Source organism: Microtus ochrogaster, chromosome 5, assembly GCF_000317375.1.
Source record: "Microtus ochrogaster isolate Prairie Vole_2 chromosome 5, MicOch1.0, whole genome shotgun sequence".
Lineage (NCBI taxonomy): Eukaryota > Metazoa > Chordata > Mammalia > Rodentia > Cricetidae > Microtus > Microtus ochrogaster.
Genome location: NC_022012.1, coordinates 32,752,838 through 32,772,445, shown reverse-complemented (window position 1 = coordinate 32,772,445; position 19,608 = coordinate 32,752,838). Strand labels below are relative to the sequence as shown.

General features: G+C 33.5%; 2 protein-coding genes across 2 annotated transcripts; both read left to right on the top strand.

The window, feature by feature from the left end:
- Nucleotides 1–5,777: 5,777 nt before the first annotated feature.
- On the top strand, nucleotides 5,778–6,722 carry LOC101986051 (olfactory receptor 1537-like). Its single transcript, XM_005347100.1, has one exon. The coding sequence runs from the start codon at nucleotides 5,778–5,780 to the stop codon at nucleotides 6,720–6,722; it is 945 nt and encodes a 314-aa protein (XP_005347157.1).
- Nucleotides 6,723–17,840: 11,118 nt separating this feature from the next.
- On the top strand, nucleotides 17,841–18,788 carry LOC101985776 (olfactory receptor 150-like). Its single transcript, XM_005347099.2, has one exon. It carries the CDS (start codon nucleotides 17,844–17,846, stop codon nucleotides 18,786–18,788), a length of 945 nt encoding a protein of 314 aa, XP_005347156.1. The 5' UTR covers nucleotides 17,841–17,843.
- The last annotated feature ends 820 nt before the right edge of the window (nucleotides 18,789–19,608 follow it).

The following is a 19,608-nucleotide window of genomic DNA, read 5'->3' as shown; positions in this document are numbered from 1 at the left end:
CACCCTACTGTTCCTGTGTTTTATCTTGCTAATTCCCTTTCCTTAGCAAAAATATCCACAGCTAAAGCCATAGCCTGAAATGTGGCATAATAGAGTAAAATCAATGCTTGTTAACCTTCTGGTCTACAGAAGTAGTGAAAGCATATAGAAGCCTTTGGGAAGAGGGGTGGGATAGACCTATGGTAAATGGTGGCCACTAGGAGGCCTAAAGATCAACCATCAATCATCTTTGTGACCTCTTGGCTGTATTTCAGTTTTCAATAACACCAGAGCTGAGAAGCCAGATCAGAGATATTTTAGGTGTCACTGTTAATATTGTATCAGGAAATCTAAACTAATAAACTACATTTTAAAAAATATTTTAAAATTTGTATTTTCATGAAAAAATATAAATTACACTTTTTTTCTTAGTCCACCAATTTCCTTGAATTGAAAGTATATTTATAGTTCTTCATATGAATTGGACTTAATCTACATATTAAATTATTGTATAAATAAAAAATTTATATTAAAAGACACTTATAAATCAATTGAGGAGGTATTAAATTTGTCCTTGCTTAATTTTAATTTAGTTTTGTTGTAATTTCTACATAAAAATCATTATAACTGATATGACATTTTATACTTACATTTAATGATTTCAAATTTGTTAACTTCTATGGCTAAAGTTGTAATAACATTGAAGGCATGCTGGTCACAAGAAATGTACCTTACCCTGATAATAGGTAATGTCTTTTTTAGTTACTAAGTCCATATGGAAAATGCTTCATAGTGTTAGACTCCATAAAATCCTCTTAATCTGCAATTTCTACTATGCTGACTATAATTCAATCAATTAAGTTCAATGATAAGGTTATACTATTTCTTTTATGTTACAGAATTTATAACCCCACTAAACCAGCGTTGGTTAGGTAACTCATTTTTAAAAGCTTTTTTTTTTTTATTGAGAAAAGGAAAAAAAAAAAAAAACAAGTTTCTGCCTCCTCCCAGCCTCCCACCTCCCTCCCCCTCCTCCCCCCCTTCTCCCTCTCCAAAGTTATTCTCTAGCCTTCACATATATGTTATTGCACTGCCTGTGCATATGTATATCTAACCAACACAATATTAGAAATAAATACAGTATGTAAAAAAATAATTAAAGTACTTGCCAATAATTGAAAATATAGAGATATTCAAGAAAAATTATATATTCAGCATTGTATAACTCTAGAGCATCTACACTCTATTATTTGTAACTTTTCAAGAAGTACTATCTCCCTTCTCCCTCATATCCAATACTTTCCTATTTCCCTTCAGAGAAGAGCAAGCCTGCAGGAATATCAACCAAACACTGAATAACAAGAAACAATAGCACTAGGTACACACCCTACTATCATCGCAACCCAGAGGTAGGAAAAGGGTCCCAAAGGCAGGGAAATAACTCAGAGACACCACCACTCATATTCTTAGGAGTCAGATAGAAATACCAAACTAAAAATTATATAATATCTGCAGAAGACTCTAGCATGGAACCATGCAGGATCTGTGATTGCTGTTTCAGTCTGTGAGTCCCTATGAAGCATTCTCTGTTTATTTTGTAGGCAATATCCTCCTGGATTCCTTGTCTCCTACCAAATTTCCATAATTCTTACTGTACATCCTCATCTTCCATAGGGTTTCTTGAGTTCAAAGGGGAAGGAAGCAATGGAAATGTCTAGTTTTTTGTGTGTTTGTTTTTTTTAACATCACGCTATATTGACTTTTCGGTAAATTCTCAAATGACTCAAATTAAACAAACTTTGCTTTAAGTACTCCATGGGTTTCTTATTTTATCTTACCCTATAGTTGATATCCACTAATAGTATTCAAATTATTCATAACTGTGTGAAGCTTGACTTCTTTACTATACTAACTATTATAAAGCATTGCTGTGGTGAGTCCTTCTCTCATTAAAATTTTCTTCACATTCTCTCAGGGCTACTGATAGACATCTAGGGAACCAGTATGGGACTGATGTAGGCCCTCTGCATCTGGGTGATAATTGCATAGCTTGTGTTTTGGGAGGCCCCTAGCAGTGGGACCAGAACCTATTCCTGATGCATGAGCTGGCCCTTTGGAATTTATTCCTTATGGTGGAAGCCTTGTTCAGGTTTGATTCAGGGGCAGAAGCTTGATCCTGTCTTAGCTTGATATGCCATGGTTTGTTGTTTCTTACTGAAAGTCTTACTCCGTTAAGTGGAGGTGGAGAAGTTGTAGATGAGTGGTATAACATGAAGATGGGTGAGGGGACTGGGAGACAGGGGAAACTGTGCCTTATATATGTAAAATAAACTAAAAATGGTGAAAGAAAAATAAAATATCTAGTATATAAGGATTTTTCCTTTTTTAGATTGAATTGTAGATATTTGGTGCTAACATTTTATATTATTTATGTTTAATCTTATATTGAAATTTAAGTGGAATTTGTTTTACTATCAGAAAAAATAATAATGAGCCAGAATTACAGAATTAATTATTTGCCGTACAAAAACTGGCAAACATAAAGTGTGAGGATATGCACTTATGTGAGATAGAGTAGACTTCAAATAGTACAGCACAAGTGTCAGGTATGGGCTTCATTTTCTGGAGCATAAAATGATTCAATATTACCATGATGTAAATGCGAACATTGTACCGATGAGAATGCCTTGCCAGTTTATATGCTAATATATGTTATTATAGCTCATCTCCACTAGGAGTGTCCATATTAGCTTCCAGCACTGTGAAATCTAGCCATTGGGAATGAAACTTCCAGGCCAGTACCATGTTGATACCTCCACCCTTAGGGCCTCTCATGCAAGGTGTCTGTGGCACCTGTACTTATCATTTAGTTGTGAAGTGTAACTGAAAGCTTTGAGAAGAGACTGTGATTTTTGCCGGGGTAAATGGGAACTTGATAGCCAATAATTCCAAAAGACAGAACCCATTAACCCAAAATGGTGGATGAACATGAATGCATAATGTCCTCCAGTCAAAACAGGACAGCTAAACATATGAACTCACAGTTACCCTGATAGCATACATAAAGTCCAGTGCAAGCATAATCCACATCAAATCTCTGCATGAGATGTAAAGAAAGCATGAAATTTCTCCTCTATCTGAGAAGCTCCTTGCAATTGATAGCTGCTAGAAAGGCAAACACGTTTTCTTTAGTAGCATTGATCCTAATAAATCAACCATACTCCCGTGTCAGGCCGCATGTCTAATAATTCATGGGCAGCACAAACTGGGCTTCAGGAGTGTAAAATGAAGACAGACACAAATGGGGATGGAACTGGAGAATTTCAGTGAGGGGGTAAATATGATTTAAAGACATTGCAGGACACTCTCAATGAAAAAAATTAAAAAGAAAATATATAATACATTTACCAAATATAGACACTGCAAAAATCTATGTAGTACAATGCTTTAGAATTTAGAACTGGAGAATTTCAGTGAGGGGGTAAATATGATTTAAAGACATTGCAGGACACTCTCAATGAAAAAAATTAAAAAGAAAATATATAATACATATACCAAATATAGACACTGCAAAAATCTATGTAGTACAATGCTTTAGAATTGAAATTTTGTTCAATAGTTATGATGAAACTATGCACATTTCAAGATTAAAAGAAACGTAGAAAAAAGAACAAAATTTGCAAGGTAACCACACCTATTGAATTATAAATAGCTTTTGAAATATTTTAAATGGGATATGATGAATGTAATATAAATTATTGTGAGACACTGTTAACTAGAATTAGTGAATAGATGATATATACCTCTTGCCACAATTACTGTGATTCAAATGTAATTTCTAGGTTGGGCATAGATAGACTATTCTTGTAAGTTCAACCTCTGGCTCTTATATGCTTTCTATGCACTTCCATGGGGATTATTCAGCCAGGATATATTAAAAGAAGATGTAGTTTAAAATATAGGTGATGTGAATATTTTTTATCTTTTATTAAAATTTTTGAAAACTTCATATTCATACATGTTCATGTTTGCACACTCTGCCCCACACATATACTGATTAGTATCACCCTTAACAAAGTGTTACACCCAGTATTCCCCTATTCACAGTCTCTCTTCACTGTATATGATTCTCATATTTGTAATTTTGCTTTGTATTCTGAGTGATACATATTTACCAGGTCATCTGTGTGACCATAATTTGTAAGCTTAGAATTATCCACTGATGTATGGAGAGCTTATTAGTAAGTACGAAACTGAAGATGATGTCTGTCTCATTTCAGAATCTATAAGTAACCCAATGGCCAGTAGGAATGGAAGTATCAGATGCTCCTCCCAACACCCAAATTGTAAAGAAATATTTATTTATAGGTACAGTCTAATGCAGGATATTGTGACAGTCACTAATGCTGTGTAATCATGATCACATTGCTTGTGTCACTCCAAGAAGAGAGCTGTCACAAGTCTTCTTATTTTTTTCACTCCTACATTCTTTCTGGCCTCTCCCATCTTATGATTAGCAATGGTGTATGTATCATTTTTTTCTTTATTTGTGAGTTTCTAAACAATCTTGAAGTTGAAGTCTTCCAGGGCTGCCAAGAATTTAATCAATATTTTCTTCAAGACCTTCTAGCCTATCTTTCTACTTAAATCCGTGAACTTTGTTAAGATCTATGTTGTTATCCATGCAAGACGTAAATGTTTATATTTTAAAAACATTTCAAACATTTTATCTTCTAATGATTAAACTCTAATACAATTGAGGATTTACTTTGTGCACAGCGATTAATTTGTTTACATTTCAGTAGAATAGGGAATAATAATTGTGTTTTCCTTTAATTTATGTGATTCTGCATTGTCATCCTTCTTAGTTCAGAACATTGAATGGTGAAAAAGTACTGATGAGTCTGTTTCATTGGTTTTGATGTGTAGAAACAGTTGATTGGATTTTCATTTGATGGAATGTCAATATGAACTAACAATGCAGGAATCAGATTACAGAATATCTGATTGCTAAAAGTGTCAGAATTATTTCTTTACACTGTTAGCAACAAAAAATACATTGCATTAGACAAGAGTGTTATTGGTACTCTATTGGGAATGAGAATGTGCACTTAGTACCCATGAACTCATGCTGAACCATTAATGACGCTGCCCTTCTCAAGAACTGGTGCCCACAACAAAAATCCCTTCTTAGACCATCACTTATCCAGAACCTAATGCAATTGTCACTTCAAAGGTCATTTAACTTTCACATTTGGAAGCTTAATGGCTTTATGTATCTTAACAATAAGAAAAACTGGAAATTTTGAAAATAAAATCTCTGTAGATAACCTAAAGTATTTAAATTTTGGATAATAATTCCCTATTTTTAGGGAGAGCTTTTCTCCTGAAGACTATTGGGTACTTTTCCTCACTAATACTCTCTCTCTCTCTCTCTCTCTCTCTCTCTCTATATATATATATATATATATATATATGTGTGTGTGTGTGTGTGTGTGTGTGTGTGTGTGTGTGTGTGTACACATATATATGTATATATATATGAACTCAACAAAATTTTCAAAGCTTTACATCAGACATAGTATTTCATATGAAATGAATTCTCAATTTTTAAGGATGCATTTAAAAATAATAATAAAAGATACATTTTGTTTATCTATGATGATCCAGTTAAGGTAATTAAATAGAGAGAAAAGGTATTCTAAGGCATAAATAATTTTTATGGGAGCTTTGTGTACATGAAAAAGAATAATAATGTTAGTCTGACAATCTTATACTTTTACTCCTTCAGGGTTTGAATGGAGAACATGGCGGCAGGAAACCATTGCACAGTGTCTGAGTTCTTCTTGGCTGGGCTCTCAGAGAAACCAGAATTCCAGATGCCCCTCTTCCTCCTCTTCACTGGAATCTATGTGGTCACTGTAGCAGGGAATCTGGGCATGATCACACTGATTGTGTTCAGTTCCCACCTGCACAACCCCATGTACTATTTCCTCAGCAGTCTGTCCTTCATTGACTTCTGTCAGTCCACTGTGGTTACTCCTAAAATGTTGGTTGGCTTTTTGACAGAAAAGAACCTTATCTCCTACACTGGATGCATGACTCAGATCTATTTATTTACCATTTTTGGTACTGCAGAGTGTTATACATTAGCTGCAATGGCATATGATCGCTATGTTGCCATATGCAATCCTTTGCTTTACAGTGTAACCATGTCCTATCAGGTTTACAGCTCCCTGATTTCAGGAGTGTATATTATTGGTGTGTTCTTTGCATCAGTTCACATAGGATTCATGACTAGGATTTGGTTCTGCAAATTAGATGTTATCAACCACTATTTCTGTGATTTTCTTCCCCTCTTGAAGCTTGCACGCTCTAATACCTATATCAGTGAATTTTTGATTCTAGTTTTTGGTACATTGAATATCTTTATTCCAATTCTCACAATTATTGCTTCTTACATCTCAATTGTTGCCAGTATCCTCCGCATTCACTCCACAGAAGGGAGGTCCAAAGCCTTCAGTACTTGTAGTTCTCACATCTTGGCTGTTGTTATCTTCTTCGGATCATTAGCATTTATGTATCTGCAGCCTACATCAGTCAACTCTACGGACCAAGGAAAAATCTCCTCTGTGTTTTATACTATTGTTGTGCCCATGCTAAACCCTATCATATACAGTCTGAGAAATAAGGATGTCAATGTGGCCTTGAAGAAAATACTTGAAAGCAAAACATTTTTGTAAGGAGAAATAATGTGAAGATGATTTATTAGAGCAGTGATCCACAATTACAGAATTTGTGTTGAAGATATTTATCTTAATCTACCTGACAATGTTATAAAACTTATTATCTAGTTTGAAAATTTTGTTACAATTTCAATTTCATAATTCTATGCACATATCATTGTGTATGTTTCACAGATTCAACAACATAAATGAATAGTAATGATGACATAGACCATTTGTTCTCAATGGATAGCCTGTCATGTTATTTATATTTCTTCATATTTCATAAACATTAATATAATAGTAATAATAAATTACATGCTTAACTTGAACAAATGTCATACTTTTTAATTCAATTTCATATATCAGTTATGCAATTACATCATTTCCTTATCTACATCAAATGAATATATTTATGAAATAATGAATATATTACATATATGTTTAACATGAGGGGGCCTGCTTGTTAAGGTTTCTGTCCTGCTTGGTACCCCACAGCTGTCAAACCCCAAGAAAAATCACACAGAGATCTCTATAAGTCATAAAACTGATTTGCCCAAAAGGTCAGGCTACTTATTTGCTCTTGTAGCTTATATTAACCCATTATTCTTATCTATGCTAGCCACACAGTTCAGTACCTTTCTCAGCAGGGCAGCTCACATCTTGCTTCTTCGGAGTCTGGGCAGGAGTGGGAGTAATCAACTTCTCCTTCCCTGAATTCTCCTGTTCTCATTGCATCATTTCTACTTCCTGTCTGGTTTTCCCACCTATACTTCCTACCTGGCCAATCAGTGTTTGTTTAAAACATGACTGACAGAGTACAGACAATTCTCGCACATATATGTATAAGGATTATACGTAGGAAAGCTTATGCATAGAAAAAACTTATTTTATTCCTAACAATCAGAAATTGCCTCTAGTTCTTTTTAGGAGTGCTTACCTGAAATTTCCCATTTCACATTGGTAAGGGAACAGCTATCATTTTTGGCTCTTGTTTAAAAATCTATGTTGTTGTCATTTCACAAAGTCACTTTCCTGTGCTACGTAGATTACATAATCTCTCGAACAGGTTTCCTTGTATCCTGGCTTTTAGAATATTCTTATTTACTCTTCCAAAATGTCCCCTGACACTTACGTGGTGGGGTGCTATCATATATGCAGGAAATAGGGTTCTTCACCACATCTTCAGTTATTCGCTGTATTTAGACCAGTTATGGATGCATGCAAATGTTTCTATCGGCCGTCAAAAGAGTCAGACTTATCTGTGGGTGACATGATCACTGCTAATATTAGAGACTGTAGCTTCCATGGTCTCATCAGTAGCTCATAATTTACAATATTTATAGAACTATTCATGAATTTTCTCCTTTTGTGTGGGTCTCAAGAGCAATTTGATAGTTATTGGTTACTGTTATGATGTAAATGCTACTACTGAATCTTTATGGATATGCCTTTCTGGTTATTACTGTATTTCATAGATATCACAGCTTAGTAGAACTATTAATAGTTTTACACCCTTGACAACTTGGATATCATGACTCCATATTATAATAGCTAGTCTTCAAGGAGTAGGCTTCTAAGTCCAATTCATCTTAACTGATTCAAGTCCTATGTTGGAATTCTGTGTTGCCTTCAGTAAGAGATTCTTACCTTCAATTTCTGAGAAACAATAAAAGGCAATAGCAATAGCATATAATGATTTGGGAGGTCTGTATTTGTGTGTGACTTTGTGTTTTGGTAAATATAAATAATATAATTTTCTATGTCTTTTTCAAACATTCTTATTGGTATTTGCCCCTCTTCCTCCTTTCCTTCTACATTGTTTTTCATTCTGTCCCAATTTAAAGTGACCTCAAATTATTCCATTTCCATCTTCATATCAATTCCCCTCTCTAGAGTAGATGCAAACCTGTATAATCATTTTTTTTGTTTTTATGGCTTAAACAATAACTGCAGATTATATACTCAAACCCAAAGATTTGAATAAGAGAATATATTCAGTGTTTGTCTTTCTGGTTCTTACTTCACTCAATATTTTCTATTTACATGCAAATTTCTAGATCTTATTTCTTTACAGAGCAAAATAATTCTACTGTGTATTTGTAATATGCTTTCTTATCTGTTTATCAGTTGAAGTCATTTAGGTTGTTTCCATTTCCTAGCTATTGTCAATAATGATGCAACGAACATGTCTGAACAGTAAACTGTGATGGAGAATGTGAGTACTCTGGGTAAAGAATGGTGTTGCAGTGCCGAATAGCAAATTACTTACCTGTTTACTTCCTTACTATTTCTTGTGAACACCCTGATCCAGAGTGTCAGCAGTTATTCACAATGATTAGATTTCACCATACTGGCTTACAAAGTAGCTGTACCAGTTTGCAATTCCATGAACACTGAATAAAGGATACCCTCACATACTCTTGAAAATCATTGTCTTTTACATTCTTTCTTTTATTCTGACTTGGGTAAGTTGAAATTTCAACACTGTGTTGTTGTTTTTTGTTTCTTTAATATGTTACCTTAGAGCTTAGTCAATATCCTGGACCATAGTGTCAGTCACTATACAGAACAGTAGCAGCAGGAAAAACCCTCAGTCCTTATGTTGTCAGGTCTCCTAGGTCTGGCCAAGTAGAGAGGATGCAGTCTCAAATTGTTACTCTTTTTCTATCCCTGACATGTTTCTGTTTTTACACACTGTTTTACCATCCTATAAATCCCATTGCAAACTTCCAGTGCTTATTGTCTTTGGTCTATTTTTGGAATATTGGCTATTCCTTCTTACCATGATGTCTCTTCACTGCATCAGGAAAAGGCAGCTTGTAATCTTTCATCTTTACTGGCAACATCCCATCACCCTTACACTTTACTCAAAAATATAAAAACATTTACAAATTAAAATCAAGTGTTTCTAAAAGGAGTGATTTGTTGTCCAACTTTTAATGGATTTCTCATTTTCATCTGAAGCTTTAGTTCAATGGTTACTCTTTTTGCTCCCATGGCTATTTTGATGTGATGAGCACATATAATAATTGCCCACTGAGCTTTGCATATAGTATTCATTTCTTCTGAAGGTCAAGCCTTCAACCTCTAACAAGTCTTCCCACAACCCAGTTTGAGAGGTCCGAGAATCACCTGCTCTTGTAGTCACATCAATCACAGCAATAAACCTGCACCCAGTATTTATTTTCTTTCTTTCTTTCTTTCTTTCTTTCTTTCTTTCTTTCTTTCTTTCTTTCTTTCTTCTTTTTTTTTATTTTCGAGACAGGGTTACTTCATAGCTTTTTTGGTTCCTGTCCTGGAACTAGCTCTTGTAGACCAGACTGGCCTCAAACTCACAGAGATCACCCTGCCTCTGCCTCTCGTGTTCTGAGATTAAAGGCGTGTGCCACCACCGCCAGGCCTAGTATTTATTTTCTGTGTTAGAATTTATTCAACATGACTAAAATATCCATAATGATAGATCTGTTAGGAATTCTTTATTTTTTATTACAATGTCAGAGACTTTAGCATATTATGCTGGCTCTCTTATTTCTATACAGATCACAACAGGTGGTGTTAGAAGGAAAGAAGAATGATAATGGTAACTACATTATTTTTCTGGGTGCCACTTCATATTTCCACCATCAACCAGAAGGCACACAGCATGTAAGAACAATTATCAGTGTATGTGATTTTGTAAAGAACATATTCAACCTGGAACACTACAAGTACTATATGCTTTTTTTGTTAACCTACTAATGTCTACTACACACATACACACACATACTCAAGATATGTACAAGCTTAAATGGATATAGTTTTAATCTTATAAATCAAGAATATCCAGCAAAACCTTTATTATATTGAGGGGTAATAAATAGAAACTACACTCATGAAATTTTCTCTTTTGTAGTGCTTATGCACACATAAAAAAGTTGCAAAGTATTTGTAAGGATAAACAAGTCCAACTCTTTTCAGAGATTATGATAAGCAGAAAAAGATCCCAAGATAGTTCTGATCTAAAGATCAGCTTGGTTCCAAAATAATGCTAATCTAAAGATCAGATTGGTCCTAAAATAGGTGATCCTAACACCAAAATGCCTAATGACCATGTAGAATATGCGGCAATAAGAAGACAGGAACTAAAATATAGGAGCTGTCAAGTACTGTTATATAAGGAAGCACATTATCATATGTTTTAATACTTAAATAAATGAAGTAGCTATCTAAATATGTCTATTGCCGTCTAGAGAGAGCCACTTGATTTGATTATATTGTCAGATAAGGGTTGCATCTTGGGCATTATGTCTAAAATAAAATCAAAAAATGCATGCTTTCCCACACACATTTTCAAGCCACTATTGCACTAGTGGGCACATCAATTCAGTCTAGTTATTATTGTTGCTATTTTATTTTACATGTTTCACAGCTGGCTAGGATGTGACAGTATGCACAAGAACTGTACAAACCAAGCATGATCAAATCTTAAGATGGAAATAAGAAGTGAGCATGAAGCCGTACTTTCTTACCTCTAATGACTATTTGTATATCATAGCTTTGCTGAGATAGAGGATCACCTTTCATTAAGTGTATAGCCTCTGACAAGTCAACCACTCTCCAGTGGAATGCTACAATCCAACAATGTGTGGAGTAGAAACATTGGAGTTTATAGGAGGAATAAAAAGAAGACAGTGTTATGTGGGAAGTGTAGCAGGTAGACCTGGGATGAGTAGATAGAGGATGTCTATTAAATACTTTGTATGATATTCTCCAAAGCCTAATGAAGTATTTAAAGTTTCAATAATGGATGTGAATACTAAAGACATATCCTATGACTTTTTCTAACTTAATAGATTATGAAACTGCTTTTATATACTTTAGAAATAAAAAAAGGAAGAAAATTTAGAAGGAATATAAAACAATCTACTGTCTTAGTATTTTCAATGTATTCCTTCAGAACTTAAACAACTAACGAAAGAAGGAGATAAAAGAAATAAAAAGAATTAAAATTACTTTTGTTTGCATATAATATCATATTATATATAAAATATCCAAAAGACACCACCAGAAAAAAATGGTCTAATTGAGAAATTATGTAACCAAAGTGGCAAGATACAAAACTAAATAAAAAAATTTAAGACACTTTCTTTATAGAAATAACAAAAGCACCAAAAAAAATTAAAGAAAGAATCCAGTTCACAGCAAGCTCAATAACAAAAATAAACAAAGGAGAAGGAGACAGAAAACAAAAAAAATCTAGCAATCGCTACCACCAATGAAAGTGAAAATTTTCTAGAGTAAAGTATTTAAATCCATGTGGAAATAAATTAAAGAAAAGCATTATATGTTGGGAGACCTCCAATGGCCATGAACTGCTATAGTTAGTTTTGTGATTGAGCATCCTACCAAAGTGATTTACAGATTCAATGCCATATCAATCCCCATGGCATTTGTCACATAAATATAAAAACCTTCTTAAAATTGATAGCAAAGTGCAATAATTCCAAAAGAGTCAAAGCAATACTAAATAAAATAAGTAGTGCTAGACTGATTACCAGGCCTGTTTCTAAGTTAAAACCCAGACTCAAGGAATAGGAAAGTTTTCATCGTTTAAGTCAAGTTTGTGATAATTCAGACAAGTCACTTAGATAATCTTGTATTCTATAATTTACCTTATTATTATTCATTTCTAACACATATTTTCTATCAGATTTTGGTTTTCTATAGTCTCAGTTGTATTTATATTTATATATATATATATAAGTAAAAATGGTTTTTGCTTATATTTTCTACTATGGTACTGATAAATTTCATTTAACTTTCTGATTGCCCAACCCAAAATTCTAGGCTAACAGAATTAAAGTGATGAGATAGAAAATTGTTTGTTCATTTTTTTAAGTAGAAATTCTTTTCTTGTGACTACTGTTCATATTTTATCAAAAAGCATTTTTGATTCAATGGAACAGAAAATTATGAAGAAGACATGAGATGTTATTAGAACACTATGAATACATTGTGAGTGACTCAGTTGAATCAATAATAACTCTGAAAGCTTGGGTAAATATTCTATCAGCCACTATGTGATGGTTTCTGTCTACTCTCCTGACTGAAATTTTCTGAAAAAAAGAAGGGGGCTCCAGAACTCCAGTTTCTATTTATGGGTGTTGCTATTTATATTATTTTTTTTATACTTTTAGACATTGCTCATTTATGCTAACCATTGGTTAAATATATTTATTTAGTTTTAATTATTTGTTTTAATATTTTATATGTCTGCTCTTCTGTATTAATTGTATTAACAAACAAATCTCACATTATTAGTCTGAATTTACTGAAATAAGAATTTAGAATATAGAAATTTACACCCTATTCTTTCTAAACATATAGAACTATTGTAGGTAACATCAGGTGAGCTATCTGATAGTCCTTATGACAAAAAAAATAAGAGTATTTTGAAGAGCAAAAAAATGAGCAAATAGGTCTGAATGCACTGTTCATATTTGATAGATATTTACCTTTCTAATTACTCAACCAAAAATTCTAGACAATTGAACTAAGTGATTTGAAAGATAATTTTTCTATTTGTTATCTTTAGTGGAAACTCTTTACACATGGACATTTTTATAATTTACAGACTTTTTTTAATCTAGGTAGAGTATACTGAATGTTTTTCATTCTTCTTTCATAACTAAATTCTTGTAGTTCTTGAAAACATGAAGGAGTGAACTCACCTTATTTCTCCTGGGATATCTCCTCCAAATTTTTATTATTAATCTTGTTGTGACTTTTTGTACATCATTTAAAATATCTAAATTATTTTAACTTAGGTAAACAGAAAGCTGCTTTTATTAAATTATTGGGTAAATTTTCCAAGTAAATGTTTTTGCAAGTCCCTCATACAATCTAAGCACATTTGGTAGATGTCAGTGGGAATTCCAAAGTTCAGTTCCTTTTAGTTTCTTTTTCTTTTTTTTTTCAATTTGAGGAAACTATATTTTTTTAAATCCCATCATTTAAAATTATAGTTTGAGAATATTTTAGTGCATTTTACATACTTTTACTAAGTCTACACTTTAAACAGAACTACCATAGGACTGACTATATTACACAAGTGAGAACCACTGGGAAATGTATATATTAATTCTGGATGTTGATTTCTCCAGAGACATTACTTGAGGGATGAGACTCCAGAGGGAGATGATTCTCACTACTCTTTTTCTAACTAATTTCATGTTGTCTATGCCTACATATAAAATGTTTATACAAGCCAACCTTGTAGAACAAGTGACTTTGTTATTACAGGAGGTAAGTCTGTGTAATCTATCTCTCACATGTTCAAAGCTATCTCTTCTTCTAATGTAAAGGAAAAGAAAAGCACCCAAAATCTAGTTGTCTGGGTAGAAAGAGTGGTATGTCTAAATTCAAGTCCTTAGCCTGTAAAATTTGCTCTATATTCTACTGTATTTAGACATGTGTTATTTATTGCCTCTCAATATCCATTTTCATTTCAAGATCCTCACTTTCTTTTTAAAATGGAACTGATAATACTGTTTTATTAATATCTGTTTCAATTTAAAATTGTTTCCTAAATTTCATATATAAAAACTCTATATTTAGATTACTTGAAACTTTTCATCTCTCCTTGGCAACTCCTTATGCTCTCTCCCATCAACTCTCAAATTACCGACTTCTTTAATAGTTATTGCTACATATATACACACTTGCTTTGTATATGTCACACATAAGTATGTATACATACATACATACATAAACACAAGGAGTACATTGAGTATAGCTCATATGTGTATGTTTTTAGGACTAAGCAGTGGGGAATGGATAACTATTCTGATTTGAGTTAAAATTTTCCCAATATGTTTATATATTTAAATATTTGCTTACAGCTTGGTAAACTATTTTAAAAAGTTTATAAGTTGTGACATTTTGATAAGAGATGTTATTTTGTTGGAGGACCCATGTCACTGGGGATGGGTTTTGAAGTTTCAAAAGCACATTCCAAACCTAGTCTCAATCTGTCTATATCCTGTCTGCAGATCAGGATGTAGTTTTCTTGAATAGATTGACTTTGATTATATAAATCACTCAGAGACAATGTTTATGCTCAAGAGTAGTTGGACAAAAAACGAAAAAAAAAAAAGGGTAGTTGGACAATGTATAACAGATTTCACAAGGGTTTTTTGTTTGTTTCAGTTTTTTATATGTGATTTTATTTGGTTATGGTTTGGTGGTTTAGTTTGAAGGGACATGGCTTCATTTTATTTTCTTGATTTAGGGACGTTTGCCATTGTATTGGGTTTTTGTTTTTTATTGGGAAAGAACTTAAAGTTGTGAATGTTGCTTTATTGTAATTATTTTTGTAATATATTTTGTTAAAAATTATTGAATGAAACACAAATCTTACCTTAACACCAACAAAAATATGTTAAATAGGATAAGGATATAAGAGTAAAGCTAAAAGGAAAATTGCATCACAAACTGTGGGAACTCAATGTACTTTTCTATAAAAGTCATGTCACATGATATGGTACAAAAAGAGAGAAGGATTTATTTCTTAATATTCTCAAAAATATTTTTGTTGGTTCCATTCCCTGAGTAAGGATATTCACAACTGTGTTATGGTCTTTCAGGACCTTTCTAAATAACTTATTTAATCCTGTGTCTTTTTAATCTATCTTTTTCCTTCTAGTATATAGAATCCAAAAGAGTAGAGCTTCTATATTCTTTATCTTTCTGTTCTGATGAACACATAAATAATGTTTATCACTTCCAAATTTATTTTAATATTGGTCCACATTATCGAATCAAAACAATACCAGCACATAAGTACTCATTACTATTTCTTGTAAATTTCACATCAATTTCTTATTTACTATCATCCATATTATTGATATAATGATGTTTGAAAACAGAATTAAGATGAAAATACACAAAGTATAAACCCATGAAATCATGTACTAAATATATGTGTGTTTACATCTCAATGTACTGATAATAAAAACAATTTTTGTAATTAAATATTTTAGTATTTTGCATCTGGTTCATTCATATTTAAGATGAATTTGTGAATGGGAACTTAAGAAAAGTGATACAATACAGGTATTGAGGAATGCTGCAACAAGCACAAAGGTATACACACATTAAGTTCACATGTAGTGGCATGTCATTTGCATTTTAAAAAATAAAGCTTGCCTGAATATCAGAAAAGTAAAACAGCCACACTGGCCAGCCTTACAGAACAGGCAGTGGAGACACACACTTTTAATTCCTGTAACTCTACTAGGTTGCAATAAAAACCATGTGGTAGTGGTGCATGCTCTTATATCCAGAACTAGAGAGGTGGAAGGAGACAGCCACCACTCTCAGTCTCATTCTGTGGTTTCCTGGTGGCAGAATCATAATGTTCAAACTGAGATCTGGGTAAGAGCCAATGTCTGGTTACTTTGCTCTTCTGGTTTTTAGGTTGTACCCGAATATCTGTCTCTAAGGTTTTTTTTTTTTATTAATCATGATTCATGGACACTAGCAGGGTTGAATAGAAGGCAATGGAGTTAAGTGTGTTCTCTAGAACTGGGATGCAGAAAAAGTTAGATAAAGTTAGATAAAGTGAAGTTTCACAAGAATACTTAGATCTGCCATAATTTAGAAACAGATGATGGGTCTTCTGTGCATGAGACTAATATTTTCTGGAGCATCTTTGCAAAGGACAATACACAGTACAAGAAGCAATGAACAGACCCAAAGAAATAGATGGTACTGTGTCTTGGTGTGTTCTTTGTACTGTAATAGAATACCAGAGGAATGTAATGTATTAGAACTGTATTTATCTTGTCATAAGTTTCTGAAGGTTGAGAAGCTAAAAACCAAAAGCCCTTATCGAGGGAAGTTCATTTTGTGCAATGGTGATAGATTAAGGCCTGAAGAATCAGAGGAGTTCAAATGAAAGATTAAAGAAAGGACCAGTGTCAGCCCCCATTAGGATCCCACTCCTGTGGTAACTAACTAGTTCTCATGACAGTCATATTCAGTTTGCAACATAACCTATTCTGGCTATAATGGTTTGTCTTTTTCAATAGGCAGGATTCGGTGTTAAATTTCCAACACTCCCCATTGGGAACACATCCAGGTACATTATATGGTTCTCAGTGTTTTTAGTAGATGTGTACTATAGTAGAGAAAAGTCTTAAAATATCAACACGGTCTTCTTTCAATAAAAGTAGTTAGGCAAATAAGAAACCCCAAAGCACCATAAAAACAACTGTTACAGTGGACATGACTTAACCATATCAACAATTATGAAGCATTTGTCCTGATTTAACTTTGACCAAGAATGGTGACTATTGTTCTTTGTGGAAGATAAGCAATCAGAACTGCTAGGTCTAAGAAAAACAAGTATCAAACAATTTTAAGATATCTCACCTGAGATAATTGGTGAGTTTACTACAACATCTTCAATTATCCTGCTATTTATGCATTCTAAAGTTATCCTAATATACTGGTAATTACATTTAATAGCACTCTTTGACCAATTTCTGATTTTTTATATGTGCAATTATATTAACAGAGTAGTAGATGTTTATCATCTTGATTTCTATTCTACTGGCTTCCTAGTTCAATTTTTTTGGTCTTATTTTCCTAGTCAATTATCTAGAATTGTGGTAGAGAATCAGAAAGTGGTAGACAATTCCATTGTCATATTTTTAGTTTAAAGTTTCTAATTTATTCACCAATAACTATATTTATATCTATGGATATTTTGTGGACAATGTGTTTATATTAGCACAAGTAAAATTTTTTAACCAAAAGATAGATGCAATGAATTAGACATGAGAAATTCTTGAAACCTTCAATTCAGTGTACCATAATGGTTTGCATATGGTAGGAAATGAGTACAAGTAGAATTAATTTTCATGATAATACTCACAGGAATGCAAATATCTATATGATTATTTCTTCCCCTCTCTTGTTCCTACAGGATTGAAATTTCTCTGATTGTTTAGAAAGAAAAGAATATGGAAGACAATTTGAGATACTTGAAAATATTTTAATTCTGTTTCAAAATTTACTGAGAGATAAGAGTATGGATACTCAAATTTTTCCTTTATATAAAGTTTTCTTCTCACATAGAGTTTCCAAATGAGAATGAAAGAAGTAAATAATACAGCTGTGGCTGAATTTATCCTTTCTGGGTTAACAGCGAACCCAAACCTCCAGGTGCCCCTATTCCTCATCTTTCTGGGAGTCTATTTGATTACAGTTGTGGGAAACATGGGCATGATCATCTTGATTCTGTTCAGTTCTCAGCTGCACACACCCATGTATTATTTACTCAGCAGTCTGTCCTTTATTGACTGCTGTCAGTCCACTGTCATTACTCCCAAAATGCTGGTGAACTTTGTAACAGAGAAGAATGTCATCCCTTACTCAGAATGCATAGCTCAATTTTACTTTTTCTGTGGTTTTGCAGTTGCAGAATGTCACATGTTGGCGGCGATGGCATATGATCGCTATGTGGCTATCTCTAAACCATTGCTTTACAATGTAACCATGTCCTATCAAGTCTGTTTGTGGATGGTAGCCTGGGTGTATGGTATGGGCTTAGTAAGTGCCACAGCTCACACTGTCTTTCTTCTAAGAGTGCTTTTCTGTAAGTCTAATCTAATAAGGCATTACTTCTGTGATCTTTTCCCATTACTGGAGCTCTCATGCTCTAGTACTTTTATCAATGAAGTACTAGCATGGTCCCTTGGTTCATTTAACATTCTTATACCAGCTGTGACCATTCTTAGCTCTTACATCTTCATCATTGTCAGCATCCTCCACATTCATTCCACTGGGGGAAGACGCAAGGCCTTCAGCACCTGCAGCTCCCACATCTTGGCTGTTGCGCTCTTCTATGGTTCCACAGCTTTCATGTATCTTCATCCATCATCAGTCAGCTCAGGGGGACAAGGTAAATTGTCTTCTGTATTTTATACCATTGTTGTGCCTATGTTGAATCCCATGATCTACAGCCTGAGAAATAAAGATGTCAAAGTTGCCTTTAAAAAGTTACTAAAAAAGATGTTTCCTCTAAACAAAGACTAATGCTTTAGCAATAGAATGCTAAATTTTCAGTTTGGAAAGAGAATTCTACAAGCAGCAGTTAATAACACTAGACATGGGGTCATTGCTAACACATGATTATTTAGAAGAAATGTACCCAAGGCAGAAATAAATTCTCACCTTCCTATCTATAGAGAGCTGCTATTCTATGGCATAACCAGAGCTCCTTTTCAGATAGCAATTATGTAATCTCTTGAAATTCTCAAAGTTCTTGCTTTTTTTTCATATTTACATATATGAACCCACTCTGTTTAGGCAAGCCTCATTTAAGTTGGGAATAAATGAGTTTAACCAATATCCTTTGGTTGTCTTATTGTTTTGGCTGTATCCCTCAAGTGCCATATAATTCAAATGTAATTTTCTAAGTTGTTTAGCTTAAGTAATTGGAATAAACAATGTGTAATTCTTCAAGTATATAGGACTATATTAGTTTGTATGTAAGCAAAAGACAGATTCTGTCATATTTCTACCCACAAGGTGTTTACACTATCTTAAACTAGAGTGTCATAGAAAAATAGGATCAGGTGACAATGCATTTATAGTTTTCTGTGCCACATTCTTCACATTATTGTTTGTCTGCTCATTTCACTATATGCCTCAGTTTTAACACAGCCCTGCTTCAGATCCTGAGGCAGGGAAAAGGTATTGGTGCAATGAAATGAACTAGTGTATGACCACCATATGTGTTTCTCACAAGTAGCCACCCTGAAATATTTCAAGATGTCATTGTTAATGCTTTAAAAACAAGTATGGATTGGGCTACCGGGAGGCCCTGTTTAGTTGCTGAGGAATCCCATCTGGA

Bases quoted from the DNA above. Each gene is read 5' to 3' on its own strand.
- LOC101985776 (XM_005347099.2), top strand. From the start codon at position 17,844: ATGAAAGAAGTAAATAATACAGCTGTGGCTGAATTTATCCTTTCTGGG.
- LOC101986051 (XM_005347100.1), top strand. From the start codon at position 5,778: ATGGAGAACATGGCGGCAGGAAACCATTGCACAGTGTCTGAGTTCTTC.